At 43.0% G+C, this 13,484-nt stretch overlaps 1 protein-coding gene across 4 annotated transcripts in view; it reads right to left on the bottom strand.

Annotated features, from left to right (window-relative positions):
• Nucleotides 1-18: 18 nt before the first annotated feature.
• The window catches only part of SGTB (small glutamine rich tetratricopeptide repeat co-chaperone beta), a 54,952-nt gene continuing 41,486 nt past the window's right edge, over nt 19-13,484 (bottom strand). For 3 of the 4 annotated variants that reach the window (XM_084800761.1, XM_084800759.1, XM_084800760.1), the window contains exons 7-11: nt 8,766-8,904; nt 8,600-8,662; nt 7,547-7,584; nt 7,236-7,319; nt 19-3,465 (exon numbers count right to left, since the gene is read on the bottom strand). In XM_084800761.1, the coding sequence (XP_084656887.1) occupies nt 3,354-3,465; nt 7,236-7,319; nt 7,547-7,584; nt 8,600-8,662; nt 8,766-8,904 (436 nt within the window). In that variant the 3' untranslated portion in view covers nt 19-3,353. The remainder of the gene's footprint in view (nt 3,466-7,235; nt 7,320-7,546; nt 7,585-8,599; nt 8,663-8,765; nt 8,905-13,484) is intronic. The other variant, XM_084800762.1, reaches the window with a different exon arrangement.

The following is a 13,484-nucleotide window of genomic DNA, read 5'->3' on the forward strand; positions in this document are numbered from 1 at the left end:
TAAGTCAAACACAAGGCCTTTGCTCTTAAATGCATAATTATTTATTGCCATGACAAATTGTTTGGTCCAGAATGAAAGGAATATTCAGAAGACTTGCCCTTCACATTAGTCAGGATTGATGAGTATCTGTGCAAAACAAAATGCAAGCAGTGAGAACTGAAGTCTGCTCCTTTAGGATGACAAAGACTGGTCTTTGTCACATCCTCTCATGACTAAACCATTGTTTCATTCGGTCATAATTTAAAACTTACTCTGCTATATACTTTTAATTACAAAGTCTCTTCTGTGTATAAACAACATAGGTACACACTAGTCATACTTTAAATAAAGGCTAGTTAATGCCATCTTATAAAGGATCTGTGTCAACTATTATAAAAACTAGATTGGTGATCTGATACAGTAAATGAAAAATCCATTTCCATAAACAGGACATGTTCAGTTTTGCATAGCACAGTAACGGCATCAGCTACTCCAGTGAAATGGGGTTCATGGAGGTCAGGCATTCCTTATTAGAATATATGGAAGTAGTCAATGCCCTGTTTCTCTTAGCAAGTGTATTTTCCAGACAAGGGGAAGAACACTGGGGAAGTGTCTTGGAATTTTAAGACAGCTTGCACAATCAGACCCCCACACACACACACACACACATTCTTGAAATAGCTTACAGTGTGATGATTCTAATGCGATGGAAAGACCTGAAGAGTAAAAGGTGCCCTGACTAGAAAGAAACTCCATGGAAGTGGGAGCGACATTTGGCAGTCTATTTGTTCCCAAAGAAACAAAACTAGGAAAGTGAAATGGAAGATCCACCGGTTCCTTTATTTCATGTAGAAAGAAGAGGTACCTTCAGCTAAGGCCATTAGCCCCTGAAGACAGTGTTCCGAAGCTGCTGCTGAGAGCTGCTGATTCTCACCAGGGCATTACTGGTCAAATGAGCTGGGGACTATTTCTCTCTCGTCTGTTTTCAGAAAGACTTGCACAGAATGGATATTATTCTCTCCTAAGACTGATAGAATTGACCAGGGAAATCACCTGAACCTAACTTTTTCCTCCCTTGGTTATCTTTTTACAAAGATCTGTTGCCCAAAGTTGTTACATACAAAAATCCAGAGCAAGTCATAGTGTTTTCTAATTGCCTTTTATGGTTCTTGTTTGGGCTGCTTTGTTTTCTACTGGGGTGTTCTTGTTAGCATCCTACTCACTGTGTAGCCCAGAATGACATGGCATTCTGATCCTGCCTCTAGCTCCCAAGTGCTGGCACTCCAGCTGCACACTGCAGTTGCGTGCAATACTAGGCAGGGGGGAACCCCGGGCTCCGCCCATGCTAGGCGAGCACTGCCAACTGAGCTCTGCTCCCAGGCCCCCTACTTTCCTTTTAATAGCCACGGATCTTTTCAGTAGTGCGTCTGCTCTTTTTTTCCTCTTTTAACGCAGTGATGGGATGGAACTCATGATCTCACACACTAGGCTGTACTCTGCCACTTTCATCTCTGATGTTTGTTAATTTGTATTTTCTGTGTCCCAGTTGAATCACGAAGGGTTCACCAGTTTTCCTGAACTAAAAGCATATTCTATGATTATTAACGTATTCAACATTAGATGACTGGGTTTTAGTTAAGTGTCAACTTCGAGTTTTCTTTCATCATAGTCACAACCTTCGTGTAACCAATGAGTGCATCTCTGTGTGTGTAAAGAACACTAGACAGTGAGTGGTACAGCTCACACAGCAGAGCTGATGTCAGGGGTCCTCCTATTTAAAGCCTGTTCTCTACCAGAACCATTCCCTGTTTCTCCCATGTGAGCCCAAGCCACTATTTGAGGAGAGACCTCTAACCTTACCTTGTTCTAAAGTTGAGTCCTAACTGCTGATGTGCTGTTTAAAATGGTGATCTAAAGCAAACTTGACGATACGACCCTAAACCTGAATTTTTAATTAATTTCCCCCACTTGGTGGTGAAATTACAGAACCACTGTCTCACAAAAGGCAAAAAAAAGGAAAAAGGTCGGTTTGGAAACCTTAGGATACTAATCACACAGATTGAGAACAGTTGTGGGAAGGCCCTACCACCTCGTTAATTTTAAACTCTTTTCTTCTCCACCTTTCCCTCATTGCTTGCAAAATCATTACACACCAACCCCATTTAACCAGTTTTTTTTTCATTAATAAACAAATTCCTTCTGAAATTGGAGCTTTCTCATCCACCAATGCACCTAGAGTCATGCCATTCCTTCTAACTGTATGCCAGACGCACAGTATGGCATCCAATTTCAAATAAGATACTTGAAGTCTCCTGCTATGTTTAAATTGCAATAAATTAAAGTTAAGTGTAAGACCGGCATGCCAAGCTAAGCTGCAGCAGAGGATCACACAAATGAGCAATAGATACTTTTTATATCCACCAAATAATGGTAACATTAAAAAAAAATTCGTTGATGTGCACATAATTAAATTCCACTTAGAAAACCCATAATTTAGGGTCAAGTCAGTGGCTTTTAAAAATGTAACTAGATACTGCCCTAGGTAAGTTTACCACCAACAAAACTGGCAAGCTGTGACAATTTAATGGAGCAGTTGTGTCACTGACCTGACCAGTACCATGAAGGATTTCTAAGTATGTTTCATTATGTACTTAACTGGCCATGCGAATGCGATCAACACTAAGCTACAGACAAGACTGGTTAAAATCTATACAGAAAACCTGAGCATACTTCCTTTGCTTTCTGTACATTCACAGTATCTTCAAAGCATTGCTTGCACCAAACATTGCTTCCTGCCAGTTCGGAAGATTCCCTGTCCCCAGCACAAGCCGCCCTGCAGACAGTACCCGTACCCACAAGAGACATGTGTTACTGATGGCAGCACATGCCAAAGCTTGTGTCCTGGCGTGCTGCCAAGCACACTTCCTCTAAACCAGCATGGGAAATCTTTGCACTTCGTCATCACCCCTCTCAGAACCTACGGAAACCTGCAGCCAATGAGCTTTCCAGCAAATAGCCCTACTAGTCAATAAATATACTCTGCACTAAGTCGAATATACAAATATGATGGTAAAAGTCTTAAAATGAACGGGCCCTTGTCCCAAGGCTGGATTAGCACTTAACAAGGCTACTGATCATTTGTTTCCAAAGGAGTTTGTATTATGTCCAAGTCTGTTTGTGATAAACTATTATCTAAACAGATGTATTCTCTCAGGCTTATACAAGAGACCTTTGTTTCCACCCAGACATTGTATAGGGTGTTTTGTTGTTGTTGTTGTTGTCTTGTTACTTTGTTTCTGGCTAGTATCTACAAGTGTATACATCAGAACCGTAAACCATTCAACCATTGTATGGGGGGGAGGGTCCTGGTCAAGTCAGGAGTGCTCCTCAGTGCTGCTGCTGAAGGACCTGCTGCGGATGTGATTTCTCAGCTGCTCTATGAGTTCAGGGTTCTGCTGCTGTATCTGCTGAGCAAACTGCTGCCCCCTGCAGGGAAAAAGCAGAATACACTGAGGACTTTCCAGTTATAGGCTACTCAGGCAAAACAAACTCCAGACGCTGTGGGACTACCAAAGGGAAATTTTCCTTTGAACCATAACATTACCAATATTCCACATAGCATTATTAGTGGATTAGTTTGTGTGCCTTTGTGTGTGTGTGTGTGTGTGTGTGTGTGTGTGTGTGTGTGTGTGTGTGTGTGTGTCAAAGGAGGTCAAAGGACAACAGTTCGTATAGTCCGTTCAGTACAGTCCAATGTTTTTGTTTGTTTTAAGACAGGGTTTATTTACTGGCTAGAAAGCTGTGACAGGCTAGGCTGGCTAGCAGGCTAGCAAGCCCCAGGGATCCTCCTGTCCCTACTTTCCCAGCACTGGAATTACAAGACGTGGCATCAGTGCCCGTTTTTTGTTTTCAATTGCGTTCAGGTCAGGAGATGGAACTGGTGTCTTCCATGGTAGCAAGGCAAACTACCAATTGAGCCGTCTCTCCAGCCCAGGACAGTTCTTTTTGGGGAAACAAAAACACCCTTTGTTTTTCAGCCTTTTGGTGAAGATCACAAAAAGAAACAAAATGCCAAAGCTAAGGTATGAGCGCCTGAATTGGATGCAAACTGCTTGTTCACTATTTAACCAAAGGACCAAAAAAGTGTGCTCCTTTACAGTACGCCCTGAGACGTGATGCTCTTTGTGCCAAGTCTTCCTAGTGTCTTGGGATAGGGCATAACAACTCCCAGTATGGGATCCTTACAGAGGTCACTGAAAAGCCAGTTTTATTTCAAGATAAAGTTTATCATAGGCATAGAAATACAGTTCAATGACAGAACATTTTTTTTTTCCTGAGACAGGGTTTCTCTATGTAGTCTTGGCTGTCCTAGACTCACTTTGTAGACCAGGCTGGCCTCGAACTCAAAGAGATCCGCCTGCCTCTGCCTCTCTGAATGGTGGGAAAAAGGTGTGCACCACCACACTTGGCTTGACAGAACTTTTAAAGGTTTCTGTGTGTGCGCGCACGCGTGCATGCATGTGTGCGTGCATGCATGCATACATATAGCTGTGCCAGAAGGGATGTCAGGTGCCCTCCTCTGTCACTCCCTGTCTTTTCCTGAACCTGGAACTTGCATTTTCTTAGGCTGGAAGCTAGCAAGCCTGAGCAATCATCCCTTCTCTGCCCCTTGGATCTGGAGTTAAGATGCCCAGGTTCTTACACGGAAGCTAAGATTATTAGTCTCATTACTGTGCAGTGAGAGCTCTTATCCCCTGAGCCATCCCCCTAGCCCATCAGAACATTTTCCCAGCATGCCTAATGCTCTAGATTTAACCCAAGCACCTTATTAAACACATTCATTCCCAATTTTGAAACAAGATGGTAGGGCATGTCTATAATACCAGCACTTGGGAGGAAGAGGCAAGGAGTTCAGGAGTTCAGGAGTTCAAGAGCATCCTCGGCTACACAGTGAAATCAACGTCAGCGTGGTCTTTATAAGACCCTGTCTCAGAAAATGAACAATACAAGCCACCATTAAGAGTCCCTGGGGCTGCTCACTTTTCTGAGTCCTGATGAAACTCCTATTCTTTTGTTTTTGTCTCTTTCATTTGCATGCTGGGCAGACTCTATGCAGAATTTTCCTGGAGCTCTAGGCCTCCCTAATCTTTCACTGAAGCCCAGCCCCTCCCCCACCTCCACCATGTTGCCTGTGGCACTGTTGCCATGTAGCTAACCTCCATGCTGACTTAACTCAAACAGCATGGATTATTTTTAAGGAATCGGGGAGTATTTGTTTGGATTTTGTTTTTATTTCTCTTTCTCTTCTCCATTCTCCTCTGGGCAGCTGCTGAGATTTATAACTTGCCTGCCTCGCAGTTTCTCCTTTAAACTCTAGTAAAACGGTTCCTGAAGTTACAGTAAGTTTATCACAAATTATTGACCTCAAAGACATGTATTAAACATGAAAATCATGCCACTTAAAGATTAATCAAAAAAAAAAAATCAACATCCTAAATGGTGACTGCTTTTAACCACAAATTAGAAACTGGAACTGTGGCATCCTAATAAACTTGGCAGTGGCAGTTTCAGACACACATTCAAAACACAATGTCTTTGGCAATTGTGACCGTCAGTAATGTGCTTAAATATACAGAGTCAGAAGGACTGCAGACGCTTGAGTGAGTTTCCTAAGTGTTCCAAACATTAGTAATGTAACGAGATTTTAAAACTCATTTTACTCACTTATTTTGTGGTGCTAGAGACTAAACGCAGAGGAGTACTACCAGTAAAGTAAAGGTGGTTTTAAGCCAGGTATGGGGGATCATGTTTGTAATCCCAGCACACTCAGGAAGATCGCCTTAAGTTAGAAGCCAACTTGGGATGTATAGCAAGACTATATCTCAAAAAAACAAAAGCAAAACCAAAAACAAAACAGTGACTCTGGGGGCTGGAGACATGGCTTAGTGGTTAGGAGCACTGTCTGTTCTTCCAGAGGTCCTGAGTTCAATTCCCGGCAACCACATGGTGGCTCACAACCATCTGTAATGAGATCTGATGCCCTCTTCTGGCCTGCAGGCCTACATGCAGATAGAGCACTCATGTAAAATAAATAAATAAATCTTTTTATTTAAAGTGAATTTAAATTATAGATCTGTACCTAATTATTACCTACTTTCAGTAGACATGACCACCACTTAAACCCCAGAGTAGTTGTTCAAGCTTAAAAAAAATTTTTTTACAATGTCTTAGCTCTTCATTGGTGAAAGTAAAAGATTAATAGCTTGATATATGAGATCACAATGAGTGGGCATCAATAAGCAGGCCAGCAATCCTTAGAGACTCTAAGTGTAGATGACAGGACTGATAGTCCACATTAAAAAAAACAAAACTGAGGACCCTAATTCAATACTGAAAACAACAAAAATTTAGCTGTAAGACTGAGCTCTGATGCTCTGAGCGCCCAGGAAGTTAAAACTTGGCCCTCAGCTCCTCCACCCACCAGTTATGGATGGAAACTACTCACTTCCTTGTTTTGTTTTGTTGCTTGCTTGTTGCACCAGGGTTATCACTACATAGACCTGAATGGTCTGGAACTCACAGAAGACCCCCGAGCCTCTGCCTCCCATGTGCTGGAATAAAAGGTGTGCGCCACCGCACCAGCGTTCTGCCGACTCCACTACTAATAACTCTTTTTAAAGACCTGCTGGTATGTGAAGATCCCTTCACTTTTAAATGTAACTATTTACCAACTTCTTAGAGATTTAATACGTTTAATTCAGCAAGTCATTTTAACAGAAAAAAATTAAAATGAAAGTCTTGACCCCTTAGAAACAAACTATAAGGTTTCAAATACATGTTTGCTGTTTCTGTTAAGTAACTTTGCACTGGTTAGTTTTTCTCATTTGACACTAAGTTAAACATACCAAGGAGGAATATCATCTGAAGAATTGTCTCCATCACACCGGCCGGCAGATAAATCTGGGGCATATTTTTCTGACTAATGACTAAGGTGTGAGGGGCCAGCACCCTGGAGGCTGTGCCACCCCTGGACAGGGGGGTCTTCCATTGTATAAGAAACCAAGCTGGAGAAGCCACAGAGAACAAGCCAGCAAGCAGTGTTCCTCCATAGTCCCTGCTTCAGTTCCTGCCTCCAGGTTCCTGCCTTGTGTTCCTGCGCTGTCTTTCCCTTCTTGACGGACTATAAACTTCCTCGAGTTGCTGTGGTCATTCCGCCTTATCACTATAGTGGAGAGCAAACTAGGACAAGCACTCACGCTTGGATAAGGCTGGACAGGTCTGTTAGGCCTCCAACTCCAGCAGCAGGTCCGCCGATGGCATTTGTCATCATTCCTGACATTCTAGGGCAATAAGAGACCACGGAGATTAGCATATATTCTTCACCGGAAGGAGAAGTCAGGCAAGTGTAGCAACAGCATAGAAGGAGTCGGGTCAAATGTGTAAGTTGACCCTAAGTTCTAAATGAGCAGCATTTGGTGCGTCTTTATCAATTATGAGATGATATGCTCAAATTCGGAGCCTGGCAATGAGAAGGGAGAGAAAGGCACAAGGGGCCCTTTATACTTACAGCTGTTGAACCTGAGGGTTCTGCATTAAACTTGCAGCCTACAATTGAAAAATAGTATTGCTTATTAAAATATGGCAGTGATGCTTAGGGATGCTGCAAGGGCAGAGGAATGAGACCTAATAACGCCCACCCTAACACTGGGCGGAGTTTAGGGTGCTACACAAAAGAGAAGGTCCTGTAGAAACTGGTCTCAACTGGAAAAATGAGTTAAAAGACAATAAAAAAAATTAGATGTTAATGGAGGGCATTGCCACCAGTGATCAGATTAATGAGCAAAAAAAGAAGTGGCGGGGGGTGGGGGGGTGGGGGAGAGTGGGGGGGGACACAGCCACAAATCGTGGATGTAAGCTCTGAGTCTGGAAAGGAAGAAAAGGCATTTTCCCACAGGCAACGGAATACAAGGATATCCCGATGAAACCTGCGAGCCTGCGGGGAGGCAGTGGTTTTTAAATTTTCATGTTTGTAAATGGGCAATCTAATGAAAAAAATACAAGTTTTGTCTTATAAAGTCACACATTCACACAAACACTGGCTTTTATATTTTGGTTTAGGAAGGCTATGGACTTTCTGAAATCCACCCTGGCTTCCCTCTAAAGAAGGTGGACAGGTAAAGCCCTGCTGTCTCAGCCTCCGCCCTAAAAATTTGCCACTCAACAGAAACTCCTGCATTTGTTTCTAAAAAATTGGGGGCCGGGCACGGTGGCGCACACCTTTAACCCCCACACTCAGGACACAGAGGCAGGTGGATCACTGAGAGTTCAAGGCCAGCCTGATCTACCAAGAGAGTCCAGGATATCCAGAGCTGTTACACAGAGAGACCCTATCTCAAAACACAAACAAACAAACAGAAACAAAAACAAAAGCAAAACCAAATTTGAAGCCCTCACTCCCTGTTCCTTGAGTGGCTGAAGCAAGAAAATCACTTGAGCCCAATAATTTTGGGTCAACTCTAGCAACTACTATACGATCCCATCTCCTTAAAAAGTAGGGCATAAAAGCTTAGCAAATGTCTAGTGGGCAGCAGCCAATAGATCAGAGAGGAGGTCTACTCACCATGGTGATAAATGCCGGGTTATTTATCAAGCTAGCCATGTCAAAGCTCAGCCCAGTTCCTGTCTGCAAAAGAGTTAGTTAGACCTGAGATTCGTCCCAGCCGCTGTGACATCAGTCACCTCTGAACAAGAGGCTCTGGTCCACACACGTCACAGCGGCCACTTACAGGGCTTGATACCTCTCTTAACTTCTGTTCCGCTATTTTCAGATTGGACTTATAGGAATCGTTTTCAGGATCCAGATCCAGTGCTTTCTGGTAGCTTGTCACTGCCTCTTCAAACTTATTCATCGCAGTGAGGGCCAGCCTTAGGAAGAAACACAGCAGAGTCAGGGAGACAGATGCTTTCGTTTTCAATTCTCACCCAGATTACCCTAAATCAGAGTACAGTTCAGAGAGAGAGAGAGCGCGCATTAAATTCTCCCTAATATCAAAGCCTCAATTGTCTGCCTGATTACAAACTTGCTGTCCACCCAGATCATACACCTACAGCTCAGAGATGAAACTTACCCTCCTATTTTTTAAAACTCTGACATGTAAGTGAAGGCATTTGCTGAGCTAAATAAAGCCTGGTGCTAGCAATCTTGTGAGCACCTATGTCCACGATGCTGACACCATTTTCAAGGACTCTAATAGACCAGGCGTGTCAAAGCTTATAACAGCGCTGCCACCTACAGATGTGCTGGGCTGTGTTCATAGCTCTCCTGGGACACCTGCAGCCCACAGGCCTTAGGTGGGGCACACCTGCCTCTGAACACTATGTACTTCAATCACCCCACATTCTTCCGTCCTAAAAGACCTTGAACCATAAGAAATATTAGTTTCCCACTTTGTTTTTACTGTTTCACTTCCTACGGCATTAAAAAATTATGTATTATTTATTACTGTAGGTAGATGGGTAATATGGGGCACGTGGAGGCCAGAGGCCAGCGCTGTCAACTGCCTCTTTTCCTCCCATCCTCTTTCCTTTCCATCCAGCAGTCACATGCTGGATGGGCAAAAGCAAGCAAGTGAGCTTCCTGGCCGCAGCCCACTTGTTTTTGCATGGCTGACGGATGGGTGTATCCCTGGCGTAGGCAGAGCCCCAAGGGGTTTTGCCTCAAGACTGCTTATTGTTGCTATGTTGCCTTCCGATGCTTGTCCTATAAGCCTGGAATAATGCAGTTGACCATGAATAGACCCTCACTGCCTATACCATAATTTTATTCCTCCACAGGTGCTACTCAATCTGTTGGGCAGATTTCCTACAGATGACTTTATAACTCCTAATAATGGTTCCTGGATTGATTCCGGTAATTTAAAACCCTCCTGCAATATAGCAAAAACTGTGAGGAGCTCTGTGAACCTCCATGTGAATTACACCAAGAAGGAAAACAAGACGGAAGCAAATTAATAATCAAGGAGATGCCAGGCGTGGTGGCGCACGCCTTTAATCCCAGCACTTGGGAGGCAGAGGCAGGTGGATTGCTGTGAGTTTGAGGCCAACCTGGTCTACAAAGTGAGTCTAGACAGTCAGGGCTACACAGAGAGACCTTGTCTCGAAAAACCAAAATAAATAAATAAATAAATAAATAAATAAATAAATAAATAATAAAATAAAATAAATCAAGGAAATACATTCATTTTAGGTTTAGTCCAAGGATAAGGCCTAGGTGTACACTATGATAAGAAAGACCATATGAAACAAAGAATACATGGTTATCTATACAAAAGAAACACCTGTTTCTTGGAAAAACCTTGACATAAAAATCTCTTCCTCTGAACACATAACATACATTTGAAATAAGAAAAAGAAAAACTTGTGCTTTGAATTCATAATGAGCATAAAGATAAAACCACTGCTTTAAAGTTATAATAAAAAAGGATCTAGTAAATATAGTTCTTATGAAAGAACTTAGAATCTATAGTCTTACTGTAACTCTTTTTATGTAATGATTGTATTTTTTTTTTTTTTTTTTTTGGTTTTTCGAGACAGGGTTTCCCTGTGCAGCCTTGGCTGTCCTGGACTTGCTTTGTAGACCAGGCTGTCCTTGAACTCACAACAATACACCTGCCTCTGCCTCCCCCAAGTGCTGGGATCAAAGGCGTGCGCCACTACCACCGCCCAGCTGATTGCCTATGTCTTTATGTATGTTTATGAATGATCTATGGGAGCCTCCTATGTTTATGGGAATGTATGGCGTCCTCTCTCTCTCCTTTCTCTCTCTGTCTCTGTCTCTGTCTCTGTCTCAGTCTGTCTCTCTCTGTCTGTCTCTGTCTCTCTGTCTGTCCGCCCCCCCACTCCCACCCCCCAGTCCATCTGTCCACTGCAACCAGCAGCCCCAAATATCAAGGCTATTGGCCTGAAAATTTAAGAGTTAAAGTATAGCAGCCAGAGCCGGGCGTGGTGGCGCACGCCTTTAATCCCAGCACTCAGGAGGCAGAGGCAGGCGGATCACTGTGAGTTCGAGGCCAGGCTGGTCTACAAAGTCAGCCAAGGCAACAGAGAAACCCTGTCTCCAAAAACTAAAAAAAAAAGTACAGCAGCCAGAGCTTTCAGCCTGACAGTGAAAGAGTTTAGAAAGTCCAGAGTTTATCCCTGTGACCAATGGCTCCAAACAGCCTGAAAGGACAGAGACACTAGAAGTAACCAGCTCCTAGCCTGATGGGCCTAGAACAAAAGCCTTCGGACCCTCTTTCTCGCCACTGCAGCCACCCCTAGGCCCCGTGGATTTAAAAGCCTTGGTTTTTTACACTTCCACTTTAACATGGGCTTGCGGGTTGCTCTAGGACTGTCAGGCTTACATGGCAAGTGCCTTTACCTGCTGAGCCATCCACCTCACCGGCCCCTAGTTTCTCGTCTTTTAAATTAAAAGCAAACTGTGGCTATCAGATGACTAGGCCTGAACAGCATGTTAGTTGTTAGACAGCCAAAATAAGAATCTCTTATAGTTCAAATAATAAATTACCATTACAGGCAGAATCTAAGCATTATTAAATTTCAATGTTTATCTTTCCTTACCTATAATTTACTTGAAAATTACATCAGAATTAATCAGTAATAATAGTATGTATGAAAAGATAGTATTGAGTATCTTTTTTGTTCTGGGATTGTTTTAGGTTTTTTAATATTTTATTTCTTTTTTATTTTATGTACATTGGTTTTGTCTGCATGTATGTCTGTGAGTGTCAGATCTTGGAGTTATAGATAGTTGTGAGCCGCCATGTGGGTACTGGGAATTGAACCTTGGTCCTCTGGAAGAGCAGTCAGTGCTTCCAACAGCTGAGCAATCCCTCCAGCCTTGAGATTGGTTTTTTGTTTAGTTGGTGTTGTTTGTTATTGTTGTTCTGTTTTTTGTTTTTTGAGACAGGGTTTCTCTGTGTGGCCTTGGCTGTCCTAGACTCACTTTGAACAGCAGGCTAGCCTCAAACTCAGAGATCTGCCTGCCTCTGCCTCCCTAAGTGCTGGGATCACAGGTGTGTACCACTGATCCTGGTGGGATTGTTTTTTAAACTAATCTAATCCTTTCTTTTCTGGATTACCTCTCAGACTTCTTATGTAGATTAAAAAAGAAATTCTTTTTTTTTCTTTTTTTTCCTTTTTTTAATTAATTTATTCTTGTTACATCTCAATGGTTATCCCATCCCTTGTATCCTCCCATTCTTCCCTCCCTCCCATTTTCCCCTTATTCCCCCCCCCTATGACTGTTCCTGAGGGGGGATTACCTCCCCCTGTATATGCTCATAGGGTATCAAGTCTCTTCTGGGTAACCTGCTGTCCTTCCTCTGAGTGCCACCAGGTCTCCCCCTCCAGGGGACATGGTCAAAGGTGAGGCACCAGAGTATGTGAGAAAGTCATATCCCACTCTCCACTCTACTGTGGAGAATGTTCTGACCATTGGCTAGATCTGGGTAGGGGTTTAAAGTTTTACGGCCTGTATTGTCCTTGGTTGGTGCCTTAGTTTGAGCGGGACCCCTGGGCCCAAATCTGCCTATCATAATATTCTACTTGTAGGTTTCTAGGACCCTCTGGATCCTTCTACTTTGCTATTCTCCCATGCTTCTCTCATCTAGAGTCCCAATAGGATGTCCTCCCCACTGTCCCAGTTTCCTGGTAATTGAAGGCTTTCGTGGGACATGCCCTTTGGGCTAATATGCAGATATAAGTGAGTATATACCATTTGAGTCTTTCTGCTTCTGCGTTAACTCACTCATTATGATCATTTCTACCTCAATCCATTTATTCACAAATTTCGGGAATTCCTTGTTTTTAATAGCTGAGTAGTATTCCATAGTGTATATGTACCACAGTTTCTTTATCCATTCTTCTACTGATGGACACTTAGGCTGTTTCCATGTTCTGGCTATTATGAATAAGGCTGCTATGAACATGGTTGAGCAAATGTCCCTGTTGCGTGCTAGAGCATCTTCTGGGTATATTCTAAGGAGTGGAATAGCTGGGTCTTGAGGAAGCCCTATTCCCATTTTTATGAGATAGCACCAGACAGATTTCCAAAGTGGCTGTACTAGTTTGCATTCCCACCAGCAATGAAGGAGTGTTCCTCTCTCCCCACATCCTCACCAGCATGTAAAAAAGAAATTCTTACAATCGAACAAGTTTTCTCTTAGTCAGCCTTGAAGGGTCCTCAGCAGAGTTCCCAGTGAGATATCAATAACTACTGAAAGTCTAGTATGTATTAGGCACTATTTTAAATACAGAATAGTCCATTCTTAGCTTTTAGAGACTCCTCTTTCACCTAAGGAACATAGACAGCAAGCATGCTCACAAAATGGGCAGTATTATGGAGAATTACAGCAGTGTTTACTCAAAAGCAGCCACATTCGGGCTGGAGAGATGGCTCAGCAGTTAAGAGCACTGGCGGCTCCTGAGTTCAATTCCCAGCAACT

The sequence above is a fragment of the Acomys minous genome, assembly GCF_964271855.1.
Source record: "Acomys minous genome assembly, chromosome: 11".
NCBI classification, from domain to species: domain Eukaryota; kingdom Metazoa; phylum Chordata; class Mammalia; order Rodentia; family Muridae; genus Acomys; species Acomys minous.